At 51.3% G+C, this 27649-nt stretch overlaps 12 protein-coding genes across 12 annotated transcripts; 6 read left to right on the top strand and 6 right to left on the bottom strand.

The window, feature by feature from the left end:
* Window positions 1-930: 930 nt before the first annotated feature.
* CC1G_12141 (hypothetical protein) lies at window positions 931-2241 on the bottom strand (the record flags this gene model as incomplete). The annotated part of the gene is made up of 6 exons (XM_001839198.2): window positions 931-948; window positions 1021-1253; window positions 1427-1568; window positions 1627-1699; window positions 1857-1960; window positions 2182-2241. The coding sequence occupies 6 exons, from the start codon at window positions 2239-2241 to the stop codon at window positions 931-933; spliced, it is 630 nt and encodes a 209-aa protein (XP_001839250.2).
* A 2298-nt stretch (window positions 2242-4539) lies between these two features.
* CC1G_12140 (hypothetical protein) lies at window positions 4540-6276 on the top strand (the record flags this gene model as incomplete). The annotated part of the gene is made up of 3 exons (XM_001839197.2): window positions 4540-4986; window positions 5050-5293; window positions 5355-6276. Exons 1-3 carry the CDS (start codon window positions 4704-4706, stop codon window positions 6274-6276), a joined length of 1449 nt encoding a protein of 482 aa, XP_001839249.1. The 5' UTR covers window positions 4540-4703.
* Window positions 6277-6836: 560 nt separating this feature from the next.
* Window positions 6837-8271, top strand: CC1G_12139 (hypothetical protein; the record flags this gene model as incomplete). The annotated part of the gene is made up of 3 exons (XM_001839196.2): window positions 6837-7065; window positions 7138-7381; window positions 7455-8271. The coding sequence occupies 3 exons, from the start codon at window positions 6837-6839 to the stop codon at window positions 8269-8271; spliced, it is 1290 nt and encodes a 429-aa protein (XP_001839248.2).
* Window positions 8272-8901: 630 nt separating this feature from the next.
* CC1G_12138 (hypothetical protein) lies at window positions 8902-9522 on the bottom strand (the record flags this gene model as incomplete). The annotated part of the gene is made up of 3 exons (XM_001839195.2): window positions 8902-8964; window positions 9037-9249; window positions 9472-9522. 3 exons carry the CDS (start codon window positions 9520-9522, stop codon window positions 8902-8904), a joined length of 327 nt encoding a protein of 108 aa, XP_001839247.2.
* Window positions 9523-13197: 3675 nt separating this feature from the next.
* Window positions 13198-14619, bottom strand: CC1G_12136 (hypothetical protein). The gene is made up of 6 exons (XM_001839193.2): window positions 14511-14619; window positions 14200-14459; window positions 14092-14150; window positions 13772-14044; window positions 13546-13725; window positions 13198-13488 (listed from the first exon to the last, which is right to left on the bottom strand). The coding sequence occupies exons 1-6, from the start codon at window positions 14538-14540 to the stop codon at window positions 13253-13255; spliced, it is 1038 nt and encodes a 345-aa protein (XP_001839245.1). The 5' UTR covers window positions 14541-14619; the 3' UTR covers window positions 13198-13252.
* A 446-nt stretch (window positions 14620-15065) lies between these two features.
* Window positions 15066-16566, top strand: CC1G_12135 (hypothetical protein; the record flags this gene model as incomplete). The annotated part of the gene is made up of 8 exons (XM_001839192.2): window positions 15066-15121; window positions 15494-15512; window positions 15683-15714; window positions 15896-15952; window positions 16038-16061; window positions 16283-16333; window positions 16374-16443; window positions 16540-16566. The coding sequence occupies 8 exons, from the start codon at window positions 15066-15068 to the stop codon at window positions 16564-16566; spliced, it is 336 nt and encodes a 111-aa protein (XP_001839244.2).
* Window positions 16567-16924: 358 nt separating this feature from the next.
* On the bottom strand, window positions 16925-17446 carry CC1G_14735 (hypothetical protein; the record flags this gene model as incomplete). The annotated part of the gene is made up of 2 exons (XM_002911260.1): window positions 16925-16967; window positions 17169-17446. The coding sequence occupies 2 exons, from the start codon at window positions 17444-17446 to the stop codon at window positions 16925-16927; spliced, it is 321 nt and encodes a 106-aa protein (XP_002911306.1).
* A 198-nt stretch (window positions 17447-17644) lies between these two features.
* Window positions 17645-18759, top strand: CC1G_14734 (transcription factor GATA-4; the record flags this gene model as incomplete). Its single annotated transcript, XM_002911259.1, has 2 exons — window positions 17645-17717; window positions 17786-18759. Coding segments are annotated over 2 exons (858 nt in total), but the record flags the coding sequence as incomplete, so codon positions are not given.
* Window positions 18760-20400: 1641 nt separating this feature from the next.
* CC1G_13001 (hypothetical protein) lies at window positions 20401-21530 on the bottom strand (the record flags this gene model as incomplete). Its single annotated transcript, XM_001839191.2, has 5 exons — window positions 20401-20537; window positions 20814-20838; window positions 21010-21133; window positions 21172-21262; window positions 21410-21530. 5 exons carry the CDS (start codon window positions 21528-21530, stop codon window positions 20401-20403), a joined length of 498 nt encoding a protein of 165 aa, XP_001839243.2.
* A 227-nt stretch (window positions 21531-21757) lies between these two features.
* CC1G_13000 (hypothetical protein) lies at window positions 21758-22076 on the top strand (the record flags this gene model as incomplete). The annotated part of the gene is made up of 2 exons (XM_001839190.1): window positions 21758-21904; window positions 21945-22076. The coding sequence occupies 2 exons, from the start codon at window positions 21758-21760 to the stop codon at window positions 22074-22076; spliced, it is 279 nt and encodes a 92-aa protein (XP_001839242.1).
* A 1165-nt stretch (window positions 22077-23241) lies between these two features.
* CC1G_12999 (hypothetical protein) lies at window positions 23242-24222 on the top strand (the record flags this gene model as incomplete). The annotated part of the gene is made up of 4 exons (XM_001839189.2): window positions 23242-23363; window positions 23419-23487; window positions 23537-23996; window positions 24050-24222. The coding sequence occupies 4 exons, from the start codon at window positions 23242-23244 to the stop codon at window positions 24104-24106; spliced, it is 708 nt and encodes a 235-aa protein (XP_001839241.1). The 3' UTR covers window positions 24107-24222.
* A 974-nt stretch (window positions 24223-25196) lies between these two features.
* On the bottom strand, window positions 25197-27060 carry CC1G_12998 (hypothetical protein; the record flags this gene model as incomplete). The annotated part of the gene is made up of 11 exons (XM_001839188.2): window positions 25197-25466; window positions 25519-25847; window positions 25920-26051; window positions 26106-26165; window positions 26438-26451; window positions 26510-26538; window positions 26591-26629; window positions 26684-26698; window positions 26759-26778; window positions 26847-26879; window positions 26988-27060. The coding sequence occupies 11 exons, from the start codon at window positions 27058-27060 to the stop codon at window positions 25197-25199; spliced, it is 1014 nt and encodes a 337-aa protein (XP_001839240.2).
* Between the last annotated feature and the right edge of the window lie 589 nt (window positions 27061-27649).

The following is a 27649-nucleotide window of genomic DNA, read 5'->3' as shown; positions in this document are numbered from 1 at the left end:
TATTCGAGCTCGACGCGACCGAATCCCGACGGCTCGGCCGGGAAATGAGCGTACTAGCCCACATTTGGTGATAATAATCTTGCGTGCGAGCAACGGGGCGGCCTCATCCACCCGCCGTCCAACAGTCTCCAGGGTCATCTGAATAGAGAGACCCTATCGTTGCCCATGCCGCCTCGCCTGCGATATTTCTTCGATGGGTATCAAAGTACTAATAACCGTGCCGACACTAGTAACTGCTGTGCCGAAGAGGACAGGGAACTTGCGATGATGGACAAAATCGACATTGGACTTGACGTGGGGACGATACTGGGGCGACCACGGCCTTGTCGCGACTTGCACCGCGTTCTTGCTAGGGAACGTCATCCTCTCATGCAGGTCACATTGAGCACCGCATGCGCTTTGCTGATCATTCCGTCGTCGAGTCGAGTCCTCGTCTCAACTGAGCGAACTATGATGATCATGGGCAATGATACTCCACTTTGTCCCTAGAAGAAGCCTGATATTCATCTCGTCTAGAGCTTCGAATTCTTGATTTGGTAGCTTGAAGTATATTGGAGGTTGGAGTCCATGCCTACTCAATGCTCCGGCAGAGTGTCTAAATGCGCAAATGCGCAAAGCTGAGAGAATCCCTGGAGAATCCGCCGACGACTCGGTGGAGGGAGCCGATGGGGAACATGGCGAGAATGAACATTGAAAATATCATTTATCCCGATGTGTAGTGTCCACACATTAGAGTCTATCAATCGACTAAAGTCCGTTGTTCGTGCATAGCATATCACACGCAGTCCGTAACGAAACCAGTTTTCCACAAACTCCAAAGTTCGAAACCGAAAGTGCTCCAAGGAACCAGCATAGAGAACAGACCAATAAAACCGAGTCAGTTCGCTCTCAGAATTTAGAAAGGATAATTGCCAAAGGAGGGTCCTTGCCCTAGATCCATACAACCGGCTCCAACCGCCAATGACCCAATGAATCTCCAGTCAGTTTCTCCCCCGTTTTAATAAATGACGATGTACTCACCTGATTAGGATTCTGATAATTACACGCCCACATCTGTACTGGCGTCCCATTCTCCAACTTTCCATCCGTCAAGTCCACACACAGCCAATTGAACGGCATCCAGTTAATATGATCCTCCGGAATCACCAAGAAATTGGGATTCTGCCAATGCACGAATTGCTGGTTCCTATTGCCCTGAGCGCAGGTCCACGACTGGAGACGAACGCCGTTCTGTTGGACACCGTCCTTGACGTCTATGCACTTGTCAGAGGCAAAGTGCTGCATCTGGCTGTCGCCGGTGAAGTGAAATATTTGGCTCGGTAGCCAGGAGTCTGCACGGCAGTCCTGAGTGTGTGGAATTAAGTAGAGCGGCCCATGAGAACGGAAGAACGTACTTGGATTTCAACGGGCGCGCCATCGTACTCACCCATTGCCGTGATACACTTGTTGTAATCGAGGGAACTACGAATCCTATACACGGTGGCTATGTCCAGCTTTGCTGGACATGCGACATGGCTATCGACGGGCAGCGGCGTATTCGGGTAGTGGTACAAGGTGTAATTCCTGTACTATAACCCCTCTAATTAGCTCTCATTGTTTCCGAAAAGAATCAACGAAAGAACTTACATCGTACCAGCAATAATTCACGGTTGACACGCCCTGTCCATCTTCCCAGGTGTACTTGCACTCAAGGTATTGGCTGCACGTGAGTCGCTCGTAAGTCGATAGGTGGTCTCGTTGTGGTACAAGAAGTTGGCGCATGCGTAGAGAGGCTTTCCTTGAGCAAGCGCATCGGGTATGACAAAGGCTGGCGCAGCGAAAGCCCAGAGGTAAGCGGCGCTAGAGAGCTTCATCACCAGGAGAATAATTGAAGGAAAGGGTTTACTGGAGTCTTCCGAGTCCATGCGCCAGGGTAATTAAGTATAGGCTTCCGGTGACTCGTGCTGGGCGAGGACAGGCACTAGAGTTAAATGTGCATAGCACCTTCAGTCACCTTCAGCGCCTGGAACAGGGGTAGAATTGGCCCCTGGCGTGCCAATGGACGCAATCGTCCAAGTCTCTAGCTCTCTAGACCTGACAGAAATCATCGGAAGGTCAAGTCCGATTAAATCCCGTCTCGCCAAAAGAAACCGCTCCTGGATCTGCTCGAGAAAGTGACTGGCCTGGTGTTGGAGCATGTACCTTGTCGCAGACTTTCGAAGAGCTGGGGAGCGAGGCGGAGAGTTGATCATGATGCGCCATCAAAGTCGTCGGTCTTCGGCGGTTGACCCGACAATCCCGAAGAAACACCAAACCGGGTCCTCGAATGCCGGTGGGTGAGCTGCACTACCGAGAGGGGAGAGGTGAGCAGAGGTACACCTTCCAAGCCATATACATACTGGCTGTGAGGTAAGAAAAAGGCTTCAAACCGTCGACCTGGCTGCCGGTACGGATCAGGGCGTCAGGAGAGCTCTGGAGACGGAGGTAGTTCCTTCTAGGTCGAAAACCATGTATAGGCGCCTCCCCTTACGCCAGGATAGCCTTGGAGATTTACCCCGGGTATCCAAATTGGATATTTGGAGGTGTTCTTTCATGGATGTGGTCCTTCGCCTAGGTTAGACCTTGGGTTCAAGGACGGGAAACGTCGCGCACCAAGAGACCGCGTAGTCGCGTCTCAAACGTTCGAAGGGGGATCACGAAGGCTGTGGATTTCACGCGGGGTGAGTCGAGGATAACGCCGCCTCGACAGGCAGAGCAACTGGCGGCCTGTAGCGGAACCTGCCTGGATGCGCATTGGAGCAGCCGATACAAGGGAGGAGAACGACAACCAGACTCGAGAAAATAGCCCGGCAATGCCTGAAGTGAATCTGACCGAAGACGCCTGAAATTAAAACGTCAGAAACATAGCTCCCAGTGTCCACACCTCTGGCTTCTAGTGGTTAAGCAGAACAGTAGGAAACTGTTTCGTCCGTCGCTCGGCCCTTGGGCAACTTTTCGATGCTCTTCCCAGCCTCGGGCGGCAACGCATTTCTCATCTCAAGAAGATAGAGATGCTGAAGTGGACATTTAATATCGGATTGAGCATGAATTTGGCACAAAGTGAAGCACGATAAAGGCCGTCAGGGTAAAAGATCTGTTCACAGCTGAATAAATTCGTTTAGTTTTGCCTTTTACAAGCTTGAAATCCAGACATACCTAGGTCCTGTGTAACCTCTTGCCTAACCAGTCCTTTTACATGCGCTGGGCTGCTGAATGCGCTGAGTCCTGTGGGGAATAGTCAAGCGACGGCGACGAGGTTCGGACGAGAAAAGAGTGACAACCACCCAGCGGCAAGGCGGCTTCCGAATGCCGGAGGGCGGTCATGTGACTACATGATCTTAGGCGCTGAGTGGTCGCTGCGACGCTGCCTTCAACGTTGGGTACAGTCGGGATTCTGGAAAGCTAGACGCTTTTTTGATCAGCATCCGTGCCTATCAGAGGTAGGATATAGCTAAGCCAACCTCAGTACTCCGAGTCACATTATAGGAGGGACGATGAGTCCAGTACTACTGACTAACGAACTTACAACTTGTACTGAACCTACTGACAGCACAGCACTTTAGAATTGCTTAGATGTTCCGTAGTCGAGAGGGTGCTCCACATTGTCTGAATCCTTGGGTGCCCCCTCGACTCGAACAAGGACCCAGCTCTCCCCAATGTAGTCATTCTGTCATTTCTATTGGCTACTCGCTTCCTGCCTAAAGCCGTTATCTCCGACCGAGCCTGCAGCTCTTTTCGGTAAACACCTGGAGTGCACACGGTACTTCCCTGTAGGGCTGGTGTTGTAGACGAAACGCCACGAACATTTGAGGCGGGGGTGAGTTGGCCTTGGCATTGAAACCACGCTCGAGTCCCACATCAAATTTTGGCAGCGCTGGAACTTGGTCTCACCCCTTCATTGCATCTTATCATACAGTCATCTTCATCCAATGCTCAACTCTAGCGAATAGACCTGAAGTGGCTCCCCTCAAAGATTCTTTCAATCCTTTGCACTCTCAGTCGTCCGATCAACTCACTAAAAGCTCCGCAGCGAGCAAGGGACGCGTCGAAAAAGTACAAGGGGACGCGTCGTTCCGAGTCCGAGACGAGGAAAGCTCCTGTCCCGCGACGAACACGACCTTATACATCCGTCGTCGTCACTACGTTGAGTGATTGATACGTTTTCCCTTAAGGTAACTCTTCTTTCTTCTGAATCCCTGAAGGTCCACTGATCGTCGCTCGACTCTCTATGGGCTTGTAAGTCCCCTTTCAAGGCTCCAACCCCAACTTGTGCCAAACATGAAACAAGCCCGAATTTACGGGTCTATTCAACTGGGGAAAGCGGAAGAGTTTAATCCTGTTTACGTTGGTTCCTGTCCTTTACCTCTTACATGCCTTACCTTGTATTTTTAGCGCTTGTTAGTTACACAGTGCCCAACCGTCGGTTAGCAGTTCGAGTCGTGCAATTTTCTGAAACCGTGTTCGAGGAGTATATAGGCGAAGAGACCATTGCAGGCTCGACATCTCCTCCCCTATACCCCCCATTCGTTTGATCACCCAACTTGTTCAATCTTCATCTACTCTCCAATTCCATCTTCCTTCACGACTTTCTTTCATTGACGTCCACTTCACTTGAACTTCCTTCATTGGCCTTTACACCTTTTTCTACTTTATGAACTCGACTTAACCTCGACTCTCGACTCAGCATGGCCTCCACTACCCGAACACCGTCCACTCTTTTCCACCGCCTTTCCTTCGTGCTTTACGGTTATTTCTTCTTGGTGCTGGTCTCCGAGGCATTCGTCGGTGTTCGGGCCTCAAGATACCCTGGCTGGAAAGAGAAGAATATCACTGTCGAAGAGAACGATCCCCGAATCTGGTACTCACCTGGCTGGGAGAGGATGACTGTGTACGACGAGAGGGACCATGGGGGATACCACATGCTGTCTTCTTACGACAATAACGCCTACGCAACGTTTAGATTTAATGGTACGTCAAACCCGTTCCGCTCTATATGTGTCCTCGACCTAATCACACACTCGGAATATTTAGGCACAGCGTTTTACTACCTCTCCGCGAAATGGCCTCACCGCGTCGCAGCAACGCTCTCGCTCGATGGCGGCCCCCCGATCCAAGTCGACCTTCAAGACCATTATAGCCCGTGGGATGAAGGTGCTCGACCTACCATTTGGTGCGACGTTGTTGCTTCCCAGACGAATCTCGACCCCGACTATGAGCACGAACTTCGTGTTTACTCGCGACCCGGCGAGCCGTACCTTGTATTGGATGCAATCATGTAAGTTGCCCTAAGTGTTCTGTTACTTAACAATATTCGCTCATTGAATTCTGGGATTTAGGTATACCGCCTTGGAAAGGAGTACCAGCGAGCCTGAAGTGCTTCCTCCTATTCCCGGCGACGATGGGGGAAATATGCTTGCAATGGCCTTGGGGATCGGTATCGGCGTCGGCGCCTGTCTAATCCTCATCCTCATTTTCGTCCTCATCTGGCTCAAACGGCGCCGCCAAGAGCGCATGCGCAAACGTCAAATCATCGACTTCGCCCCTCACAGAACCTTCGACCCTTCTCCCACCAGCAGCCGGATCATAGATAAGCCCGACATTGAGGAAAGTCTACCCTCGCCGTGGGCCACTGGGAGGATTCCAGGTTTCGTGATGCACCAGCCGCAACGCTCTGAATCGCTCGACTCTATGTATTCGTCGAGGACTGGGGTCTCCGGTACGCCTTCGCCGATCGCAGGTGGTGTGAGGGAGAGAATGGACATAACACTTCCTGTCAATCCCCTCCCGGCTCTTCTCAGTAACCCGCCTCCTCCAGTGTCTCTGCGACCGGCCACAGGCTCTCCTGCTCCGCAAATCCGCCAAGTTCGGGTCTCTCATCCCACCCTCACCAGTACCGGCCTCCCACCTACTCCTACTTCCTCGTCTCCCAGCCCTCCCGGCCCTGCTCCTGCGTCAACCACGACGATTGTAGATGAGCCCGTTCCGATGAGGCTGTACGACGACTCGCCTCCTGCTTATCCCTTCTCCCACTTGTCTCGGATGTCACGTCAAACGGCCGCTCCGCGCTACTCAACGGTCGAGGCTGAGGCACCCCCTGTACCGAGGAGAAGCTCGACTGCTAAGCCCAAACCAGTCGTCTTAACGCACGAGCGCCCGAGGAGGAATGGCAATCGCGATGCGGGTCCGAGTCAGTACTTTGGGTCTCCTCCTCGGGACGGACTTGTTAACTCTGTGACACCTCATGGGGATGGGATGTAAGCCTTTAAGCGCATACTCCTGATCCACAATCCTTTAAGACTCTTATTTCACCAACCACGGACGCTGTGCTTAATGCCTATTCATGTCCTCTGACAATTTTAAAGCGCTCATTTGTAATACTAATCGGGCTTTATTTCGAACTTCCTGTCGTTACGGACAATTGTTATTAAGTTATATACTGTACTATGTAGAGTGAACATTCATCTGTTAGACCTAATCTAACCTTTTCGTTCCTTCCACCGAAGCTCCTTCTTCCCGACGCCTTCCAAATCGCGTTTCAAATTAAGCGCCCAATAAACCAAGGGGCGCGTGAAAGTCTTTCTAAGCAAGCGCCCACACAGAAGTTGAACACGAGGCCTCGTGACTGCGCACGATCCCAGACTCCGCGCGACAGCCTCGTGCCATCCCCACACCATGTTGGCTTTCATAAACAATAGTGGCCGTCTAGCCCGCGAGTCTATTGGATGTTCTAAATGCATTTAGGGAAACACGCGCCTATGCTATCTATGTAGTCGAGGAACGTCACCCGCTCGCCGCCATCCTCACTCTCAACCTTTTCCATGCATCATCGCATATCCCTCGCTCTATTGTTCCTGCTCGTAGGCCTCTGGCCCTTGTATTTCGTGGTGGCGCAGGTGGCTGTAAACGTTACCATCGACGACGATAGCCCAAGAATAAGCTATCAACCTCCGGACGCTTGGTTCATGTCCGAAAACAGCACACTGGACCACGGCTACGCGCATATGTTGACTCAGACACCCAATTCTACAGCGACGTTCAACTTCACAGGTGCGCACCTACCCGTTCGTTTGTGAAACCGTTTGCGATGGGCTACTCAACCCGAAATCCACGGGGAGGCAGGAGTAGCGATCTATTTCTTGTCCCCGTTATGGCCCTATCATGTCACAACAGCGCTTTCACTAGACTCTGGGCCGACTATACTCGTCGACCTCATTGATCGCAGTCGTCCAGAGACCGGAGGAGGTGGTCCCGAGACTGTGCAATCCCATGTCGTGTGGGCGGCGGAAGACCTAAACAACACGCAGCACACGCTCGTTATGTCTATCGGTGACCAGGAGCCATTCGGAATAGTTGACGGCTTAATGTACGTGGCCTCTATTGTGAAAGGAGTTGTGGTTATTCGGTAACGCTCAGAGGTGCTTCAATGACTGTTACAGATACACCATTTTGGAAGAAGAATCCGAAGATTCTGAAGGCGGCGATGGCTCTACAGCAGTAGACCCATCTTCCATTCAAACATCCACTCTATCTTCATCATCTTCAATATCAAGCTTTCCCACTTCAGGACCCATACCCACAACACCAGATCCATCAAGCGTACGAAGAACGCATATCGTCGTCGGTACCGTGTTGGGCTGTCTTGGGTTACTGATAGTCGCCCTGTTCATCTGGTTCTGCGCTCGGAGGAGGAAGAGGCCGCGGTCAGAGGCGTGGACGATTGCCAGCGGCTCGAGATCGACTATGCCACCTATATCCAAACCCACGAGACCGCAACCGATGTATTTGGATCCAACCAAATTCCCAACGCCAACGCTATATCCCGTGTCAGAGGTCGATAACCCATTATGGGAAGAGCAGCACTACCGGTATGGGTTCCCCACAGGCCATGCCACCTCCTCAACTTCTCCGCCGGCGAGCCCACCCATGGCTAGCCATTTCTCAGGTGGCGCAGGCCTGGCGGGAATTGGGAGTAAAAGCGTCAGTCCAACGACTCCGAGGTACCTCCATGGGAATACCCTCTCGACCATCGTCGAAAACTCTCCCGCGACGGCTGGGACCTCATCGCTCCCTCGCACGCCAGCCACCGCCGACTCGAGGGAACTGCGCTACCCGGCCGATGGGATAAACGGGGAGAAGACACCGTCCACGCTCTCTGATTCCTCTGGCCGTGTACGCACCATGACCTCGCGACCATCAATCAAGAACATTTCGAGCCCGCTGGGGAGGAGGGATCATTCCCTCTATCCCACGTAGGCTCAGTCATTGGACGGCTATGGTTTGGCTATGTATAACGCACGCTTTTTTCGCTTCTCTCTCATGCCTAGGATATGATGGACCTCATTTATGTACTTCATGTAGCTATCGCCACGACCAATAGAGATGTTACCACAAAGCTGGATGGAATGCTGAACTGTCAATCGCGAGAGGGGGAACCACGCGCTTGCGCCGCCTGCTGTCTTTCTGTCTTAAGCTTGATCTTGCCAACAGATTAACAGCAATGCAAATGATCACCTAGATTCCAATCACAGCCTGAACACGCGAGAGAGTGTGTACATACGCATACATATTGACAACAAATCAGGATACTTGACAGTGGGGTACGCCTGCCGTCAGTCTATTCCAGCTTCTTAGCTACAGCCCACTCCTCCACCCGTTTCATCCAGTTATTGTACTCTTTTCCCCATCCACCAAGTCTTCTCATGCGACGGCGGGGGTCATATTCGCTTGGACCAACTCGTATTCCAATCTCAGCCATCCTCTCCAGATTCTTTCGCCGATCTGGAAAGTGGTGTGAGAGGCACCAGAGGAGAATGCTATCTCTGGAGAAGAACGCCTCTGAGACGCGTTCTGGGCATCCGGGGCTACAGGGGCCAACCCACCCAACTAGGCGTAACAGAGTTCGAACGAATAGGCGCGGAAAGTACAATAGCAGAGGAGGATCCAGCCCTAGGTAGTGACAAATGAATTGAAGTCAGTTGAGGTGAGTAAGAGAGTCGAGATAAAATAGCACATACAAACAACATCGGTACTGGCGTCCAACACCATCGTCCCTAATTTTTCTTGGTAATCTCCATCGATTACCCATGAGGGGCCGAGAGTCGATAGTAGCTCCCTGACTTTGGCTTTGAATTCATCATTAGGAGTCGACCTCCACCCGGGTTCCCAATGAACCTGGTCCAGAGACACGAAAGGGACACCAAGCAGTTGTCCGAGACGAGCGCCTGCAGTCGACTATTGGCAAGTGTGTCAGGAACGTGGGTCGAGCGACCGCGTCATCGCTCGAATGAGAAGGATGTACCTTTCCAGAACCTTGTTCCAAGCCAACGTTAGAAAACTCGGGTAGCATTAAAACATCACGAAATCCAAAAAACCAGCCCCAGTCACGGCCGACCACCAGAATCGACGATGAAGCAAAGTTCACTCACCGCTGTTTCCTAGAACGAGAATGCGTACATTTCCGTTCCCATCGCCCAGCAGGGGAACATCGGCGATGGTGGCAGCCATGACCGAGTCTCTCTAAGCAAAAAAGACGCTTCTGCTTCCAGCGCTACCGAGACGAACCCAAGAAAATGGAATGCGTTACGTCGATGCTGGTGAGGTGGTGGTTGACATTCAAGGAACAAAAGAGGACCTGCACAGAGTCTCGGGACCAGTTCGCCAGCAGACACGTTGCATAGCCGAGTCAACGCAGAGTAGGTAGACGCCCTTGGGGTTATGATTGGGCGAACGGAGCCGACCAAAACGGTGCGCTAATCATTCCAAAGGACAGGTTTAACCTCCTTGCAAGACCCGGACTTTTCACAATTTTACTCGCCCCTCCGTGGGTTTCGCTGCGCATCAAGCTTCTTGAATACATAGGGTGGCATCCCTCGAGGAAGCTCAGTCGGTGTCGTCCAGCATCCGTCCAGCCTCGAGCGGAATTTTGCTTGCTTTCGGACATCGCGGGGTCCTCGACCGAAATGGTTACGACAATGTCGCTGCGAGGACGTCGTAAAGTATCCGCCCGTCGATCACCTGAAATGTAGACCTGAGTCATTACCTGATCCACTTGGGCGCTGGCATCGCGAAAGGGGGAGAAGAAGGAGTCACCTTATGGTTCTGTTTGTCGTTAAGCTCGAGTTTCGAAAATAAATCACAAGAAGCACGCGCATCGCCTTCAGATAGCCTGAGGTAGGGAGGAATCCCGAATTGACAGGCCCGGTCATTGGATTGGGTTGGTTCGGCTCGTCCGATGCAATCCTGAACCACTGGAGCCGTGCCGTGTCGTCCGTGTTTGTAAGACATTGAGCGGGAGTAGAGAAGCACCCACTTCCATCTTTCATCAAGGCGCTATGCCTTCCTATCATCGGTTGCCTCACAGGCATTTCGTGCCTGATCGCCATTTAAACGGGGCTCAGGACCATTGAATGCTAACAACTGGCATAGCCCGTATCAAAGCAAGAGGCATTTCGAGTGGAGACGGTGATGGATAATACTTGATTGGGCGAAAAGAAGCGGGGAGGGATGTGCCAATAGCGGTAGCAGCTCGCTTCGCCATTATTGGGAGTGAAGACGGTAGAATCCAGCACGATGACTTCCTTGTCCTCGCATATACCTATCTACCAGACGCTCGCATGACACTGAATGGAACATTGGAGCATATATGCAGCTCTCACTGACTGCTGGTGGGCAAAGCAACGGTCTGAAACACAGATCTAGTTGACATCCGTTGACTGACTCGAAGGGGCGCTTCCGCACTGAGATAAGATTTACGATAGCCAGTGTCATGGATGAGCTCAGAATCTTCAGTTAACTCCCACACACAACGATACAGAGTTAACTGCGCGTCTAATGTTCTAGCACATTCTATAGCCATCCCCATTGAAGTTCAAAAAATTATGAGAAGCCCTCCGTCCATTATCGGATTTCCCTCCAAACTATTTTCTTTTCCTCCTTCTGATAATCTCACCGGCTGCCTCCACCTAGGCTTTCCAGGACCGTTTATCCGACCTTTGGACCCAAGTAAACGCTTTACTCTCTGAATTTTTCAGTAGAGGTGTCCTCGTGATCGAAAGGACCTTGTCCAAAAATTCCCTGCAGGCGACTAGCGCAGCCGACGGGTGCTAACTCTGGGTAAAATCCAAGAAAAATACTACGAGATTGGCGGTGACAATCAGCGGATTCAGCGAAACCACTTTCTGTCATGGGACACTGGGACAAACCGTCAAGCGGATTGACCGCGTCGATGTCAACTCATTGCTCGAAACTGTTCTCAAAATAGACCTCATTCTCACCAAGGATATGTCTACTTGTCACTACTGTCCGTCAGGAACTCGAAACAGCCGCATACAGCGAAGTCTCTGCTTCATTGTCGACCTCGAAAACACCCAGACAAGTGCTTCTTTAAAATGTGTTCATCAAGGAAGTAAGAACCCGTGACATCTCGGTAGAAGCGCATTCTTGATACCTATGAGTGTCCTCTACAGGAACGTAGGCTATAGACCCCGATTTTCACATACACGACCCTCCCACCATCATCACCTTTCCTCGTCTTGATATGTATGTATTCGAATGGAAGTAAAGCAGTTTGGGCGCCTCTTTTGCAGTTCTATGCTCTACCTATCTGGGTTTCCGTGGGCCTTCAAATTCCACCATCACAACGATCAGGTCGCCGTTATGATTCAGATAGCATACACCCACCCAATTGAAGGCTATCAGGCTCCCCATTTCGAAAATAGAACACATCGAGTACTCTAATCCCCCAAACCTTCTCTCCATCACACATCTAATCGTAAAAAGGGAACCACACAAATTGTTGCAACAATTACAATCACCTCAGAAACGATAAGTTGGGACGTGTAGAAATTTAGGGTTCGATCATCATCATCATCAAACAATCAAAGGGACCTGAAGATCGCAACGACATCCTTTACATACACCACCTACCCATTTTCGCGCAGTTTCTCCAAGAATGGGCTGGGATGGATGAAAGGTCGGACGTATGTACATACGTCTGAGTTTGGAGCACCCATCGCGGGTGTTGTTGTTGTTGGGAGTGAAGGCAGCAGCATGAGAGAACTCCCACCCCATTTCAGTTTGATTACTCTGGAGTAGCGCACGAAGTGAGATGAAACCTCACCTCACGAGCACACCCAAGGGCTAGGCATACATACTGCCAAAAGGACGCGCGCTCCCCCTCCATCAATTTCCAGACCGACTTCTCGGACGAATCATAAAAGCACATTGTTACTTCGATGTCTGCAGTGTGCCAAAAACGCCGTGCGTGCCCAGGGCACTTCGGTCAGAAGATCTACAAGCCAAGCCACGAACTCGCCTCAGTCGAGAGTTCCTGGGGTGCTATTTTGCTCCCCTTCATTGCTTGCTCTCGGCTCAAAGACTATATTGGGAACCGCAAGACAGTGTGGAGCATTCGCAGCAATACCTAATGCTAAAAACAGAAATTATCACATTGCAGTTTAGACTCTGGAAACCACCGTCATCGCCTCTCACCTTCACATAAGTAGGTGGAAGTGGGAGCGACGGCAACGTCGGCGGTGCTAGCGTGCCAACGCCAGGCCCCGTGGCCTACCATTCATCTCAAATGAACGCGTGGCTCATCGAGAAAGCATACTGGTAGACATCATGCAGGCTTTCGTGAATCAAAAGTAGAGTCAGACGATCTTCGTCCGTGGGTCAAAGATAGACTGAAGATAGAGAAATAGAAAGTTGGGACGAGGCCAAATGACGGTTTCGCCCGACACCAAGCCCGACGTTCTAAAGAAGCCAGTTGAGTTTCAGCGAGCTGCCAACCGGACGAAGCAGATTCGAGCACCGACAAAAGCCGACGTCGAGTTCCGTGAAGCCTGAGGAGAGGCGAGACCAGGCTTATCCGGATTTTCTTAGGATATGTCAGGATTGTCGGCATCACAAACCCCAGAACGGCCAAGGCCCGACAAAAAGGAATCCTGACAGGATCATTCTGGCACGAGGCTAACCCCAAGGCCTTAGCTCAGTGCATGCATAGATCCTTACACCAAAGGACGCGAGAAAGGAAGAGACGCGCAGCGTCGCTCGGAATGGGCAACTTTGTTCAGTAATGTGACCAGGGTGGACGTACCAAAATGCATACGCGATCAAAACCGACAGTCCCTGAGTAGAGACGGGAGCTCACCGTATTTGTGAGCAGGAATGAGCAAAGCAACATCGACGATGGCGTACATTGAACAGGTTGTACAACAACAGAAGAGGGTGATACTCATTCATCAACCTCCATGTTCGATACATCATTATCGACAGTGGGTAAATCTCGGTCAGGCGCTGGTTGTCCTGATCGAAGTGGTTCGGGCGAAGGAGAAAGACCGGATTGAGGAGATGGCGTTTGAGATGGAATTCTCGAAATTCCGACGGGAGTGGATGGCGACCCCCCTTGCCTTTGAAGCTTCTTCGAACGAACAGAGGCATTAAAGTGGTTGCACTTAGGACAGACGTATTCTGGACGAGAGCAGAGTTAACGAGCGCTAAACTTCTGATGGAATCCAAAACACATACGAGCATCTTCCCACATACTCTCCTTCACGAGACCGTTGTGGGTGAAGCATTTCTCGCAGATTAGCGCGTATCGCGAGCTCGGTGATTGGTAAGAGTGATCATCATCTCCCAGCAATGCATCCGCAACCTTGTCATACCACTGCTTCTTTGGAGGTGCAACAGGATACGAGGGCGATAGAGCTACGAGACATGAGACAAGAGCTTAAACGAGATTGGTGGAACGTACCGAGTCGTGGGTCAACTGGTGTCTTGACGGCAACAGGCGTGTTCAGTCTGGGATCAACAGGCAGGGGCCGACCATCGAGTTGGGGTGTACCCGGCTTGGGGGTCGCGAACGGGTTTTGGGGAACGGGAGGGTTGCGCCTTCGCAAAGGTGTTTCAGCAGGGGTCACGTCGTCGTACTTCTGGAGTAGATCCCGCGTGGAATAGTAGTTGGTTTTCTTCTTGATTTCCTCAACCTTATCCCGACGTTGCTTCATCAATTGCTGAAGGGTTTTCTCTGTAAAACGTTGAGGTGAAGGCCATGTGAAGTCGAATAACACGTACCTTCCGCGTTCCCTTTCCGCTCGTACCAAATTTGAACAATTCGGCGAATAAACAAGATACTAATGTGAAAGGGTCAGTCAAAGTCGCGGTAAAGTCGTTCCCACACACATTACGGGTCCAATGACTACAGGAACGGCCTTGACCGCCTTTTCAATCTTGAGGTTGCGGACACCGAGTTTTCCTTTGATGGAGGGCAAGATGCCCATATACCAAAGGCTAACATACGCCACCCATACCGCGAGTGTGTATAACGTCACAAGTAAAGTCGAGCGCCTTTCACGAAGTCGGATTTCCGACAATTTGACCTGGCGTTTCTGAATGTCATTGGCGAGATTCGACAACACAGTCTCATAATCCTCATCCGCTTTCTACAAAACCTGTATTAGTTCCCAGGTCAATGAATGAATATTGGCGCGCACCTTGGACCATATACGTCGTAGAAACGACATTATAACGTCAGAAACTAATAAAGGAGTGTGAACAGTGTGTTGTAGAGACTAAAGAAGATGAGACTGCATGAAGGTCGTGGTGAAAAGCTTTGTCCACGTTCAACCGCCGTCGTCGGTGGCAGCGAGCAGCGAGCATCACGTGGATACACGTGGAGATGAATCACATGATGTGACATCACCTGTAAAGCCTAAATTGTCTCGTCGACTTTCCTCCTTCAACCTCTCATTTCAACAACGCTGCTGTGTTGTCTATGCTCCTCTGGTGCCCGAAGCACCCGGAATATCTTGGAACTCTCTTTAGGCGCTCGTTTTCCCTATTCCAAGATGGGTCCTGCTGGAGTTTCACACAGACAACAATAATACGGCAGATAACTCTGGGGCTGGGGTTTTCTCTGGCACACGCTCCACTGTCCTCGGCCTGCGTATCTTTCGGAAATCGTGCTTTCACTCGCTATCTCCCAAACTCAAAAGGCCTAGGATCACGCTGCATTCTCATCTGTCTTCTCTTGTTCCTAAACGAGCGATATGAAGGCCAATGTGATCTATCGCGCCCAAGACGCGCTCAATGGAACCCGCGGGACGTAAGTCGCTTTCACAATTCTTGCAACCTCCTATGCCATATTTCTGGCTCTCCAGCTGAACTGAACAGAGCTGATCGGCGAGGCTGTGGATGGCCGAGTCACTCGCCCAAACTGGTGGGTTGCGGCGTTCAAACATTCCCTCGTGTGTCCACTTGCCATCTTGATCCGGTTGCTGTCCAGTCAAACCCAAATTCAGAAATTTTTCCTAATTATCTTAACCTTCCGGACAGGAGGCTTGCAGGACCAGGTTTCAGCGAGCTTTACCCTTTGCCTGGAGTCGAGTAGAGGTTTTCTAGGCAGCGCATCGGTTGGTGGAAGTGAATCCTCGACATCGGGACGTTATGCCACTCGTTTACTGACGTTCGGCAAAAGCTCGGCGGAAGACACGATGGTGAGTACCCGTGGCGGACCTGCAATTTCTATAGCAAGGCGAAAAGTGAACGAGGTACCAATCTCAATCACAAAAGACGGTTTGTTGTTATTCTCTACTTGTAACACGTCAATGTCTTTGGCTGAACATCCTTTCCTATCTGACCATCCGTTGTTGGAAAGACCTCCCAGTATGCGTTCACAATCGGTTCACCTACTGGCTGGTGTCAAATTACATGATGCATCGATGATGACCCAACTCAATTCAATCCAAGGAGTATAATCCGTGATGGTAACGGTGAAAGTCTTTTGGCAGATCGGTGACATTATCCTAATCCTATTCCCGTATTGGAATATCAAAGCCGCAAACCCTGCCGATATACGCGAACAACTAATAATCGATAGGACTCATTACGCGCCTTCCATCTCTATCTCTCAATTTCTACAGCAATACGAGTACAAGTAAGTCTTCGAAGCGAATAATTGATGAATTCAACTTGACGACTCTGAACAGCCTCTTCGTTGTTGATTCAAAGTTACCATTTAGCTTCTCGTCGTACCTGAAAGCATGGTCTCTCTGTTCCGAAATCCCGCTCTTTTAGTGTCGTGAGATTCGAAGCCTACCCATATGACTCTTGATCACCTAATGAAAGCTCCATCCTCCTTGTGTTTCCGGCTAGGATCCTTGCGAGCCCAGTGAAGGCCCACTACTGCGCCAGATCCCGGATTTAGTTTCGCGGATGGATCGAACCCGCTGAACCAATGTCATGTCGATGCACAGTCCATCTTCAGCGCTTGGGAGTTTGTCGAACAAGAACTCCTTCAGGCAATCACCTTCTTCGGGTTCGTGCCTGATTCAACTCCCAACTGTAAGTATCTTTAGTAGCAGTAAATCTGCGTCGGTCGCCAACGTGATGGAAGTCTCTAAGATTGATGAACGTTTCTCTCTGGTGGTGAGTTGCACCCCCATTCAAAGGAGCGTTATTCGGCCATGACGACTGTTCCCCGTGCTCAGAGTAAGTGACCTTAATTGGCCATCCTTGTTTCAGGTTGAGCCTTTGCAAGGCTCTCCCTGATTTGATAGGTCCTGAAGATCATGGAAGCTCAATAAGATGAGATAGCTCGGGCATTTCGCTCATCGCGTGGAGCTCAGCTGCAGTGAACGACTCTCCACAATGGTGTGCAAGCTGCGATAATAGAATTGCTATTCACCGCCGACGCTGTAAAGTGAGGTCGCCGCACCTTCGTATTTCTTATTCAAACAAGAGATGTTTTCCAAGCTAGGCAATCGATGATCTCAGTGCTGTAGAAGCGTAGTCGAAGCTAGTACATACAACGCAGTCCACCGCAGTCGACCTATTGCCTCATGCCAGACCACTTTCCAGAAACGTTATGTCCTGAGCAGACGGTCTTCAATGACTCATGTTGTGCTGATCAAGCAGCCTGTAGCCTATCGCCAATGGGTGCAATCTTATTCCTACCGATAGGCTGACCTTCAGTCACGGGTAGCGCTCATCGTCTAGGTTTACCGCGTCCATCCGGAGGCGAATCCAGGAGCACAGCATTCGTGGAAGTCGAGTCACATTGGGATCTTTTTTTGGACCTATCCTAAAGACTTTGGAGGAGAATGTTGCAGCGGATTCCGAACCAGACGGTTGTTGGAACATTGGAGATTTACGTCACGGAGAGAATCCTGGAACGAGCCTGCGAGCCCAACCTGGTTCCCTCCATCAAGCTCGGGTCGAGTCTATCTCGGAGCGGGTCGTTGACCGGCTCAACCTCCATATCAAGCGAACCTCGCTCTGGAGATGATTGCTCTATTTGTGGACCGCAAGCGGAAGGTTTTCTCCAAGTGCCAAGAGTGGCAAGCGGATTGACCCCGCCAAACCACTGGACGCGCGGTACCACGAGATCGACTTTCTCGCGCTTGACCTTGATTCGGACGTCACTTTCCATCGCCAGATCCAGGCAACCCTGAAAATGAGATCTCGATTCTTACCCGGAGACAAAACGCTGCCTGCACTTAGATGGCTCAACGGCACGTCTATATAAATCAACCATGAACTCGCTCTTTCACACCAATGACTTTCCAGCTCTCGCATTCACCTATAACATCCTCAAGCTCGCTCTAACTCTTCGACACGCTCACAAAATATGACCGCAGCTCAACCGATGATGTACGACTCGATGACCAGCTACAACTTTGACGAGTCGCAGTGGCCCAATGGTGAGATAGCTAACACTGCCCCTGCGTATGCGCGCTCTGACATATCGCGACCTTTCGCTCTGATGTAGACGCAGCGTCGATCACTTCTAAGCGCTATACTTGGGGGGAAGACACTCGGCGGAGTAGCCCTACTGATATGTCCTCCGTCCGCTTCCAGCAAGCGTACCTGTCGTCGGATCTCAGGACGACCATTAGTCCTGTGGATTCACCAGCTTACCAGCCACTCCTCCTGCCCAACGACAACGGCCTCCTTCCATCCATCTCGACCAATGCCCATGTCCCTCGAGGACTCGGCTACATCGACTCTTCCCCGTCGACCGACTCTGACGAAGCTCCGGAACCCACTGCTTCATCCCAGTGGCACAACAGCTATAACTACCCATACAATGGTCGAGCCTCGCCCAACCCCCGCATGTCCCGCTCCAGCACCAGCTCCCCCGACTGGTCTGGTGGATTGAATCTCCAGATCCCCTTCGACTCGAACTGGATGATGCCGCAGATGGATAGCGCTGTGACTCCCTACAGCGCGACGCAACAAGCCATGTCCCTGAACGGACTCATCTTCCCCAACCGCTTCTCACCCGTCTCCACACCCTCGCCTCCGCCCCTCTACCAAGAAAGTATCCTCCCATCACGGACCACGCACTCGTCTCCTCGCGTCAAAAACGATACGCCAGGAGTCAAGAAGTGCTCCCATTGCCAAGCCACCTCTACTCCCCTCTGGAGACGCGATCCCTCGACCTTCAAACCCCTCTGCAATGCTTGCGGTCTGTACCTCCAACAACGAAACCGACTGCGCCCACAGGAGCTCATCGACGCTGACACCGACGACGGCAACACCACCGACGACTCCNATGTGAACTACGTAGGCCCCGAGTGCAGCCACTGTCGAACCCACCACACATCCGTCTGGAGGAGAAGCAAGACGGGAGCTCAACTCTGCAACGCATGTGGCGTCTACCTCAGGCTGCCAGGCAAACCCCGTCCCCTCTCCCTAAGGAAAAACAAGATCAAGCCTCGCTCCAAGCACCCCAAGCAGTGACTCGCGAACGTCTGAGACGTGCACTGCGAGGCCTGTTTGCTCTAATGTACTGTCTACCACGACGGCAAAGACGATGTCAAAACGGAATTTTTACGAAATCTTCGAAGCTGGTGTCGCTTCTATGGACTGGACGTTCTTGGTCAGATATAACTTACCAGATGTAACATACTACTCCTTCATGGACTTTGCCTAATCTTCGTCGGCTATTTAGATACGTGCGCAGATATGGACAGCTACTTTATTCTCATAATCTCTTTACTCTATGAAAGTGTATTATATATGAGACTTCGTTCATCACTCCCCATCCCATCCCCTCCTTTTGTATACTATCGCGTAGTATACCACCATACCTCCTGTAGTATAGTTTGTGTGCTTTTTCTTGTCCAATTCGCTTCTTGTACCGGACGCAATGCCAATCAGAGTGCGGCGAACAACATACTCACTGATCACTGAGCCGACCATCACCCATGAGAAGAGTACCGCGATGCGACGGGGACGTCCTTTTGCTTCAAGAATTCACACTCACACTCCCAGACTCTTTCCCCGCCGAAAAGGTTCCATCCCTTTGTGTTGGTCGCTACCTCCACTGTTATGATTCAAAGCCGAGTCGGTTTCATCAAATTCACGTAGTCTCTCTGGGAGTCTCGAGCATCGCAACTTTGGGTATTTTAGTGTTTGTTCGACGACCTTATGGGAGAGTGTCTTTGATTTCTCGAGTTGGGTGCGAAATGTGTGCAGGATGTATGTGCGGCCGGCGCTAGCGAGATTCTAACGTCACAAGTAATTCAATTGTAGTGCGACTGGAAGACATGTTCAAGCGCGACGGCAGGGAAATGGATCAAAGGCTGTCTGAAAAGACGGGATCGGAAGCGACGACGCCGTCGTAGGTGATGTTTCATCGCGACACCCATGAAGTCTGAGATAATTGCGGGCCAAATGTAACCTTATGGTCAGGAACATATGGCAATGCTTCCAGTTGGCTTCGAGAGCTTCTGTCCCTAACGTCGTCGATCACGGTAACCAGCCTACATCCATCTAATGCGGAAGTCAACAGAAGTAAACGCAAAGCCAAAAATAACCCTTCAAGACGGCCGTTACTTGCGTGGAGCGAGGCGGTGTGTATAAGGAATGATGAAAAGGTATAGCAGAAGCAAGGCTCGACGAAATCGCTCTGTTCACCCAGTCACGCTGCTCATTAGGTTCCACCCCCATCATTCATAAAAGGTCTTCTTTCCCTTCTATGAACTCATCATGATATCAAGGGCTGTGTGGATTGTCAGGTCCAAGGAGCGGAGAAGTCGAGTTGTGAACAACTTGTGAAAGAGGGGCCTTGGCCTTGGGAAGGGAAATGATTGAGAGACAGGCTCTGGGGAAATGATTGAGAGACCGGCCCAGAGCCTGCACTGATACCCTCTGATATTTTTCTCGCACACAAAGTTTCCCGACGATGCGGAGGCAAAGCGATTCTAATGCCAAAAGGCGCAAGACAAGTAAAGGGCATGGAACAGAGAAAAAGCGCCCCGGGCAGAGGGCGAAGTTCTAGATGCCGTTTGATCTCGTTTCCCACTAGGATTCGACTATCGCACCCAGGTTCCGTTCGGTCAGTTGCCTTTGTTCCCTCAGTCTTGACCGGTTGACCCCTCAGGCCTCAGACATCGCCCTTGCGCTCTTTAATGATTCTGATTGAGGAACAGGTCGTGCCGATGACGCGTGCCGGTTGACATCCTTGACAGGCGAGGGAGTTATGCAGGGGTTGCTAAATCCACTAATACCGAATACTATTATGAAGAGACTGCGATAATGGACTGCGTCAGCCAAGCGCTAACGGACTGGGCGGGCGTGTACGTGCAAGCCCTCAAAACGGCCCGAGAAAGCACTCACAATCAGCAAGCTCCAAGGGGAGTCTGCCAGTACGGAAAGCGCCAACAATAAAGCAAGGAACCGCGCGCTAACGCCGCATTGCCTCCTTCACACCTTCCCTTGGGAGCACTGGAGAGTTACCCATTTCGTCGAGTGAGAGACATCAAATAAATACCGGATCGAAAGCGACGCACATGGTCGATCATCATGTGGTTCACCCTGAACGGAAGGTGCTCGTAAACGACCAGGCTGTGCACCTGTCGATAACGTAGGCGTCGGTCATTTCGGTATGCTGGATGGTGTCCTGGGCCTTGGAGCACTTCAAACTTCAAGTCATTGACAGTCGAGGCGGAACAGAATAGCTAGGTATTCTCCAAGTGTTGTACCCACGATGACACGCCTTCTGCGATTCAATTGGAACGAGTCAAATGTTGCTACCGTGTTCGTAAGTGTGAATGGCGGCCGCGTTGTCATTGGAAGACGTGAGCTGTCCGCTTCAGGGTCAACGTTCGCGCTACCGGGACGATGATTTGACTCAAGGTGAGTACATACCACCGCACCGACGAGCGGAAAGCGGCCCTGCTGCGTCGCTTGCTGACCGAGCCAACCTCGTTTCGAAACGTTCGAAAGTGCAATCCGGTCCCTGGACGGAATCAGTTGATAGAGTGCTCAGACCCGGACAAGCCCAGAGAACTTGAAGATATGGGGATGAGAGCATCGGAGGACATCAAAGGAACTGGAGAATGGAGCTGGAGAAGAGATTTTCAGTCGGCGTCAGAAAACGACCAACAGAAACGGTGGCCCTGGGGCCTGAGAGTAAAGAGGCGGCGCTGAGCTGATGTTGCGACCGAAATTTCGGGATCAGGCGTGCGGAGCGGACGGAGACGTCTTCCAACTTCAAGACCCGCCATTACTCGCCGCTGTAACCATATCGGGGAAATAGTAGGACTCACCAAATCAAGCAAGATTGCCTTGCCCTCAACCCTGTAAGTTACGTTGCTGCACCAGAGGGATTGACAGAGGGGGCTTTGAGGTCGCTGCGGAATGTTTGAGGAAATAAATAAGGACGATAGGACGTTGACCTTGATAAGTTGCTCCAGGGAGAGTCAAAAACGGTTGTTTCGGGGACCTCGCCTTGATGCCCTTTGATGATCTTATGCGAGTCGGAACGGCTCAGGTTCCCGGTGGTCAGCCGTCTTTGGGGGGTGGAGCATTGGATGATGCAGGCCATGAGGCTGGTTCCAGACCATCAGAAGCAGCCCGAACCAAGTTTGGGCTGCACTGTGTACGCGATTGTATTCTGTGTACGCGATTGTATTACATAGTCACGGCGCCCGAAAATGAAGGAGGGAGATGAAGTCGATAGCGTTTGGTTAGCTCTCAATGTCCCTTCGGCATTGAACGACAACCGACGCCTGAGGAAGCAGGAAGCGAGGAGCACTGTGGATCAATCTTGATTCATGTGGCCATTACAAGAAGGAAGAATTGGCCTGCATGGACGGGAGTATGCCATTTCCCCGCGGCCACTGGTAAGTCGACGCCGCAGAGCAAGGACTGAAGATAGTGAAGGGAGTGGCTATTTCGGTCTTCACTTCTCTACGAGCGGCTGCGCTCCACGGTGATGTTTAGAATGATGATTTAGGTTTCAAAGTTACCCACCTGCTCCTAAAGCCTGAATTCTCGAGAGGCAGATGGGGATCTGTGCTGTTAACGCGTAGTTCGATGGGTACGGATGAGCTCGAAGGATGAAGAAACGCCACATTATGGTTGCAACGATTACTGGGACCGTCGAAAAAAAATCAAGCAGTCGCCAGTCGAAGAGCCTCGGTCACATCATAGATCTCCAGTTAGGGTTTTCCTCGACTGAGCAGGAATAGGTGAGGATGTATCCGCCTTCTCAGCGACAGGGAAGACATTGGAACGCTCCAGCGCTGTTTAGGATTGACGCCCAAGCCGTGTTCCATTCCTTTGTCTCCAGGGGTTTCAAGTTTCGGAGGTAGAAAAGGGGTGGCCTACTGAGAAAGGACCGTCCCTACCACGTCTGACAGGAGTTGCTGAAATAGTCGGACATGGTCGTCGCTACCCTATCACATTGCAGGTTGTCGCAACATTAGACAATTCCGCCTTCAGCCGCACCCCAAAGTCAGGGAATTGACAAGATCCTAGGAGCGATCCAAGCGTCTAAAGAAGAGTCCACTGAGAACAGACAAACGTCGCGTAAGATGAAGATGAAGGCCCCGGAGAATGTGATACTAAATTATCGCCGCCACTGGAGTTGCTGGAAGTTGGGAGTCAAAATATGCATGGGCGCCACCACGCGCTGCCTTTGATTGTTCGCTTTACATGGTTTCTGCGTCTTGAATGGCCTTTGACTGCTGTAGAATGTCGTTGATTTGGTCTGGCTTTTCTGTAGTTGGTCGATAGACTCGATACAGACGACGAGATCGTGGCTCCAGTTCAAAATCAAGGAACCTTGGAGCCTTGTTTGTTCCTGAGGGCGCAGCCAATTAAATGCCATCACACGGCGCGCGCGGTCCACGTGTTCCGGGTGCGACAAACTGGCGAACATTGGGGCTGGTGCCGCTCACAGTCTGCAGCCTTTCTTTCTTCTGGACGACGACCATGGCCCTGGAATCCCTTAGAGGTCTGCTGTGCTGCTGTCGCCAGCAGGCAGAAGAGCCGATTCACGAAATACCAGACGAGAACAGTCTCCTGATACCGCCCAATTTCGAGCAAAATACATAGTACGTATCTAAATTACTTTGTACAGGTCAGGGTTGTGAATCCATGTTATTTTAGTACAGACAGCTTTCTGGACAACCAGAAGATACAGGAAAGATTAGGGACTATTGTGCGGGCGAAAGAAGGGTAAGTTTAGCTCCCAATTTGTCCATTCAAGGCGCTAAATTGGTTGTAGGAAAATGGTCAATCTCGGTTCTCACATACCGTTCAATCTACACAACCGGACGCTTCTACCCTCAGATAGGACCATCTCGCGGTCTAATTCTGGCTCTTTGGACATGATGGGACGCTACCAGTCGTCCTCAGAGCAACATCTGGACGACGTCCTCTCTCGGCGCCGGTACCTACAATCCAGCTACGGCCAGCACCACCTAGACTCTCGCTCGCCTTCACCAGCACACCACGACGCCGACAGTTCGCGTTCTAGTCGATTCAGACTCACAGTAACAGAACAACCGCGGCCCTCACCTATCCTAAACGTCCGTCTGGTCGGCTACAATGCACCAACCACTTCTCGGGGAAGGACTAGGGAACGGACGGGACACAGCAACCTTTCAACCACATCACCGCAGCCTCCTTCTCCAACGAGCATCACGGAACCCCAACAACCCCCTCCGCAGACCATTCCAAAGAAAGTGCGTCCATTTCTCCTTCGGGCCTAAATGTTGCTTATTTTCGTGTCGCCCAGAAACCTGTTGTCGTTCTCGATGATGCCTCATCCATCGTGATGAGCTGGGGGGACTAGTGCCATCTCGGGGGACCTCTTTATCCATCCAAATTCGTTTCAAAGTCATTATACCCACTTGTACGCACCCTCTTTTTACAATGAACCGAACCAAGTGTGTTTAGGGGTCCCCTACGACATTGGGAAACCGTTCAGTTTCATGGCGCCTCACTTGCAGTTGATCGTGGCACCCCACCGCAGGAGCTTGTCTAGGAACCCAGCAAAGTGCTAGGTTGGCATTAGCATGTTGATTCTTCCAGGATCAATCACAGTGAACTTGCATGGCGATAGTTCGTTGTTAATCCAGACTCCCGAGGGTTCCCTTCCTCCAACGCTTCAATCCCTGCCAACGCGATCGGACTGCCCCTATTTCCGACATGCCGATGGCCGAGGGGATGGAAGTCCATCCACATTCGAGCGCTTCTCGGTGGATGATTGTTACAGCGAAGTTGGGGCCAGACAAAGAAGTTGGCATTCTGGTCCCAGTCCTCCGCAGGGAGATGAGGACAACACTTCGCAGAACAGTATGCAACATTCTACCGAAAGACAAGCGTGTACGTTCGTCTTACCCAACCACCGTTCACGGCGCGGGAACAGGGTCCAGGAACGCAGGTATATTGGCATTTGACTTATGCTTCTCGCGAGGACAGTTATAAATGAAACATCCGTTGACCCACCTATCTGTCGAATAGTCGGATTGGGTCTCTGGTCACATCCGCTCAGCATAAAGTGTTCCAACTTCCCATCCGTGCCTATCACAGTTCTGTCGTAGAGGATTGACTTTCCATCAGGGGTTAAGGACAACCGTGATCGACGTGGGGAGATGTTTCAGGCCAAGAGCTTCGTAGACGGAGAACGAGTGGCTTTCGAGCGAACCATCGATATCCCTTGCGGAGTTCTCCCGTTTCGAGGGTCTGCTCTCCATCGATCTCAGGTCCTTGGGCTGATGATGAACATATCCTCGGTTCGGCTACAACCCTCGTAAAAGAGCAGCTGCTCGAATCTCTTCACATGCCAGGATTTGGGAATCCAACCTGGGATTCCACGAATCGCCAAGGGAAGAAGAGAAATAAAGATAGATTAGATAAAAAAAAAAAACAAGACGACGTAACTATATGCTATCCCGATGCAAACTCCGCGTGCTATCCATGGTGAAGGTCTCGTTATCCGCAAACGTCATGGGCATCTCGAAGGAACGCAGGCGGATGCCGTTGGTCGAGGTGGAGGTGCGAAGGTGGGTGGAGGTGAAGAGGTCGTCGGTGGGGTCGACTTCTTCAGCAAAAGGTTGGTAGTAGGCGTCGCGCAGGTTGATGATGAGCCGACTTCCGAGGATGGGGGATGCGAGTGCGTTGAGCACCATCGTTACTTGAATCGAGCCCCACTGAAAGCTGGTCAGGATGATGGTGCATGAGAAGTGAGTGGAAGGAACGCACCGGCAAGACTTCCAACCACGACAAGAGACAAAGAATCGACGAAGCCAACCCCAAGAATGGGAACAAGATACTGTCCCTGAGCAGCACTCTGACCAGACTTCCCCTCGTTACCCAAGGAGAGATCAGCATTCCCAAGAGCGTCTGCTTTGGTCGTCCGCGACGCTTGAGTTCGGGTGGGCGGCGGGTGCTATGAAGATAGCGAACCGCTTCGAGGAGGGCGAGGACGAAGATGAGCGTGTCGAAGGCGATGATGAAGCAGAGGAATATCCAGGACCAGGGCAGCCAGCCGTCACTGATGCAGAAGCTTTGGTTTGGTAACATCGGGACGACTGAGTTTAGGAATGGCGATGTTGTTAAGTAACGGGTGGATGGTGCGAAATACGGTGGAAGGTGTGACTTACTGACGTGATAGCTCGTATCGAGGGCGACTACGATTGAGGAAGCTACTATCTGTGAGAAGAAGGCCACCAGGAGGAGAACAAGGATCGACTTGGAATAGCGGTACATGCACCACACGCGGTTGATGTTGATTCCTACGGACGGGGGCGTTGTTTTCAGCCAGATGCAGCGCGATGGCGTACGCCTACCTTGCATCGACCATAGCGCGATCATACTCAACCATGACTGTACATGTCTGCCCGATGGACCTGTCGTGGGCAGTTTAGCGGAAAGTGCAAGGAAAAGAAAGGCCGGACACCTACATCTGGAAAGGGGGTGCACATCGCTATGTCATGCAAAGGCAACAAGAGATAGGAGGGACTCACGCCTGAGGATGTCAGAACCTGGTTCGGTCGGGATGCAGTTGATAGGAGACTCACTCGAGCGAATGCTTCCCCTTTCAATATTATGTGGTCTACGCATCGGGCATTGGTTACGAACTCCGTTGGAAGAGGATATGTAGGAAAGGAGGTTTACGCACAGGTAGTCCCGTGTCTGGGTGACAACATCTGATCAGCAAGGAGAGGGGCCGCAAGATGGATGAAAAACGTACAGAAACAGAGCATCACCGCTGTAGCGATTCTGAAACAAATGTCAGTGCCTTGCTGCAACCGGCCACAAGGCGAGTTCTTACGATGAAGTACAGCAGTTGAACCAGAGATGGCTTCTTTTTCTATTCACCAGTTGGAAATGACAACGAGGCTGCAATTCGCAAAGGGGACGTTACCCATATGAGTTCGACCTAAACAAGAGTATGTTCGGTCAGAGGTTAAGAAGCAAGAAGATCGGGGGCTTTGTGTACCTCTAGATCAAGTGTTGTGACTATACGATATCATCGATTTTGGTTAATCAACTGTTCTTCATCCCCTTTGAGAAAACTTGATACTTACTATGGTCCCAGAGTACGACAATCGTTGCAGACACTATAGATCGATATCAGCCAGCACGGGCAGAGAGAGAGACAGGAGTAGAATGATATCATTAGAAGAGACACGAAACGAATGGCGATCGAGACTGATTCAAAGACGCACTCTGAAGATACAAGGTGGACTGTGAGATGGAAGCTATTTCCACGAATGACAGGTGGTCAGGAGTGCTGGCCATCGTATTAGGGGATGGGTCCTAGATGTCCCGACGCTTTTCAGTCGTGCTATTGCCCAGGTTTTCACGAGTTGGCTTCTTGACGACGCTATTCTTCTCCTATTGGCGATGTAGCGCGCTTGGCGCGCTCATAAAACGTCGGTATTCGAGGGGAGAGAGACGATGGCGGCGGGTGGTGGTGGAAGGGAAGACGAAGTTGAGGGGGGGTCGATCGCCGACCACTTTTGCTACTGCCGACGTTAGTGACCTCCTATGTAAAGTGAGGAATTGATCGCGAGGATGCCACGTATACGGTGTGGCCGACGCCACACCTGTTCAGCGTCCCCGTGGCGCGGAATGAAGCGCATGCGCAGAACCCTTGCGAGGCCAAGTGTTGAGTGGCGTTGAGATATACATGGCTGCGCGCATGTTTTGAATAAAGGCTTTGATAACCTTCTGTGATATCGAAGGCTTTGTATGATGAGAACGGTCGATGGCTTTTTACTGATAACCCAGGGGATGGCTGCGCGGTAAAACCCTCGTGACGATCAAATGAGGTCTAATCTGGTCAAATTTGTCGGAATTGGTTCAAGTCCAGAGGATTGGTCGGTCA

This window comes from Coprinopsis cinerea (assembly GCF_000182895.1).
Source record: "Coprinopsis cinerea okayama7#130 chromosome 5 map unlocalized cont3.5, whole genome shotgun sequence".
Lineage (NCBI taxonomy): Eukaryota > Fungi > Basidiomycota > Agaricomycetes > Agaricales > Psathyrellaceae > Coprinopsis > Coprinopsis cinerea.
This window is presented reverse-complemented; position numbering and strand designations above follow the sequence as displayed.

Bases quoted from the DNA above. Each gene is read 5' to 3' on its own strand.
- CC1G_12136 (XM_001839193.2), bottom strand. From the start codon at position 14,540: ATGTCGTTTCTACGACGTATATGGTCCAAG. The intron at 14,460-14,510 runs GTGCGCGCCAAT...CAGGTTTTGTAG, and splicing joins TACGACGTATATGGTCCAAG to AAAGCGGATGAGGATTATGA. The intron at 13,726-13,771 runs GTACGTTCCACC...CATGTCTCGTAG, and splicing joins ACCAGTTGACCCACGACTCG to CTCTATCGCCCTCGTATCCT.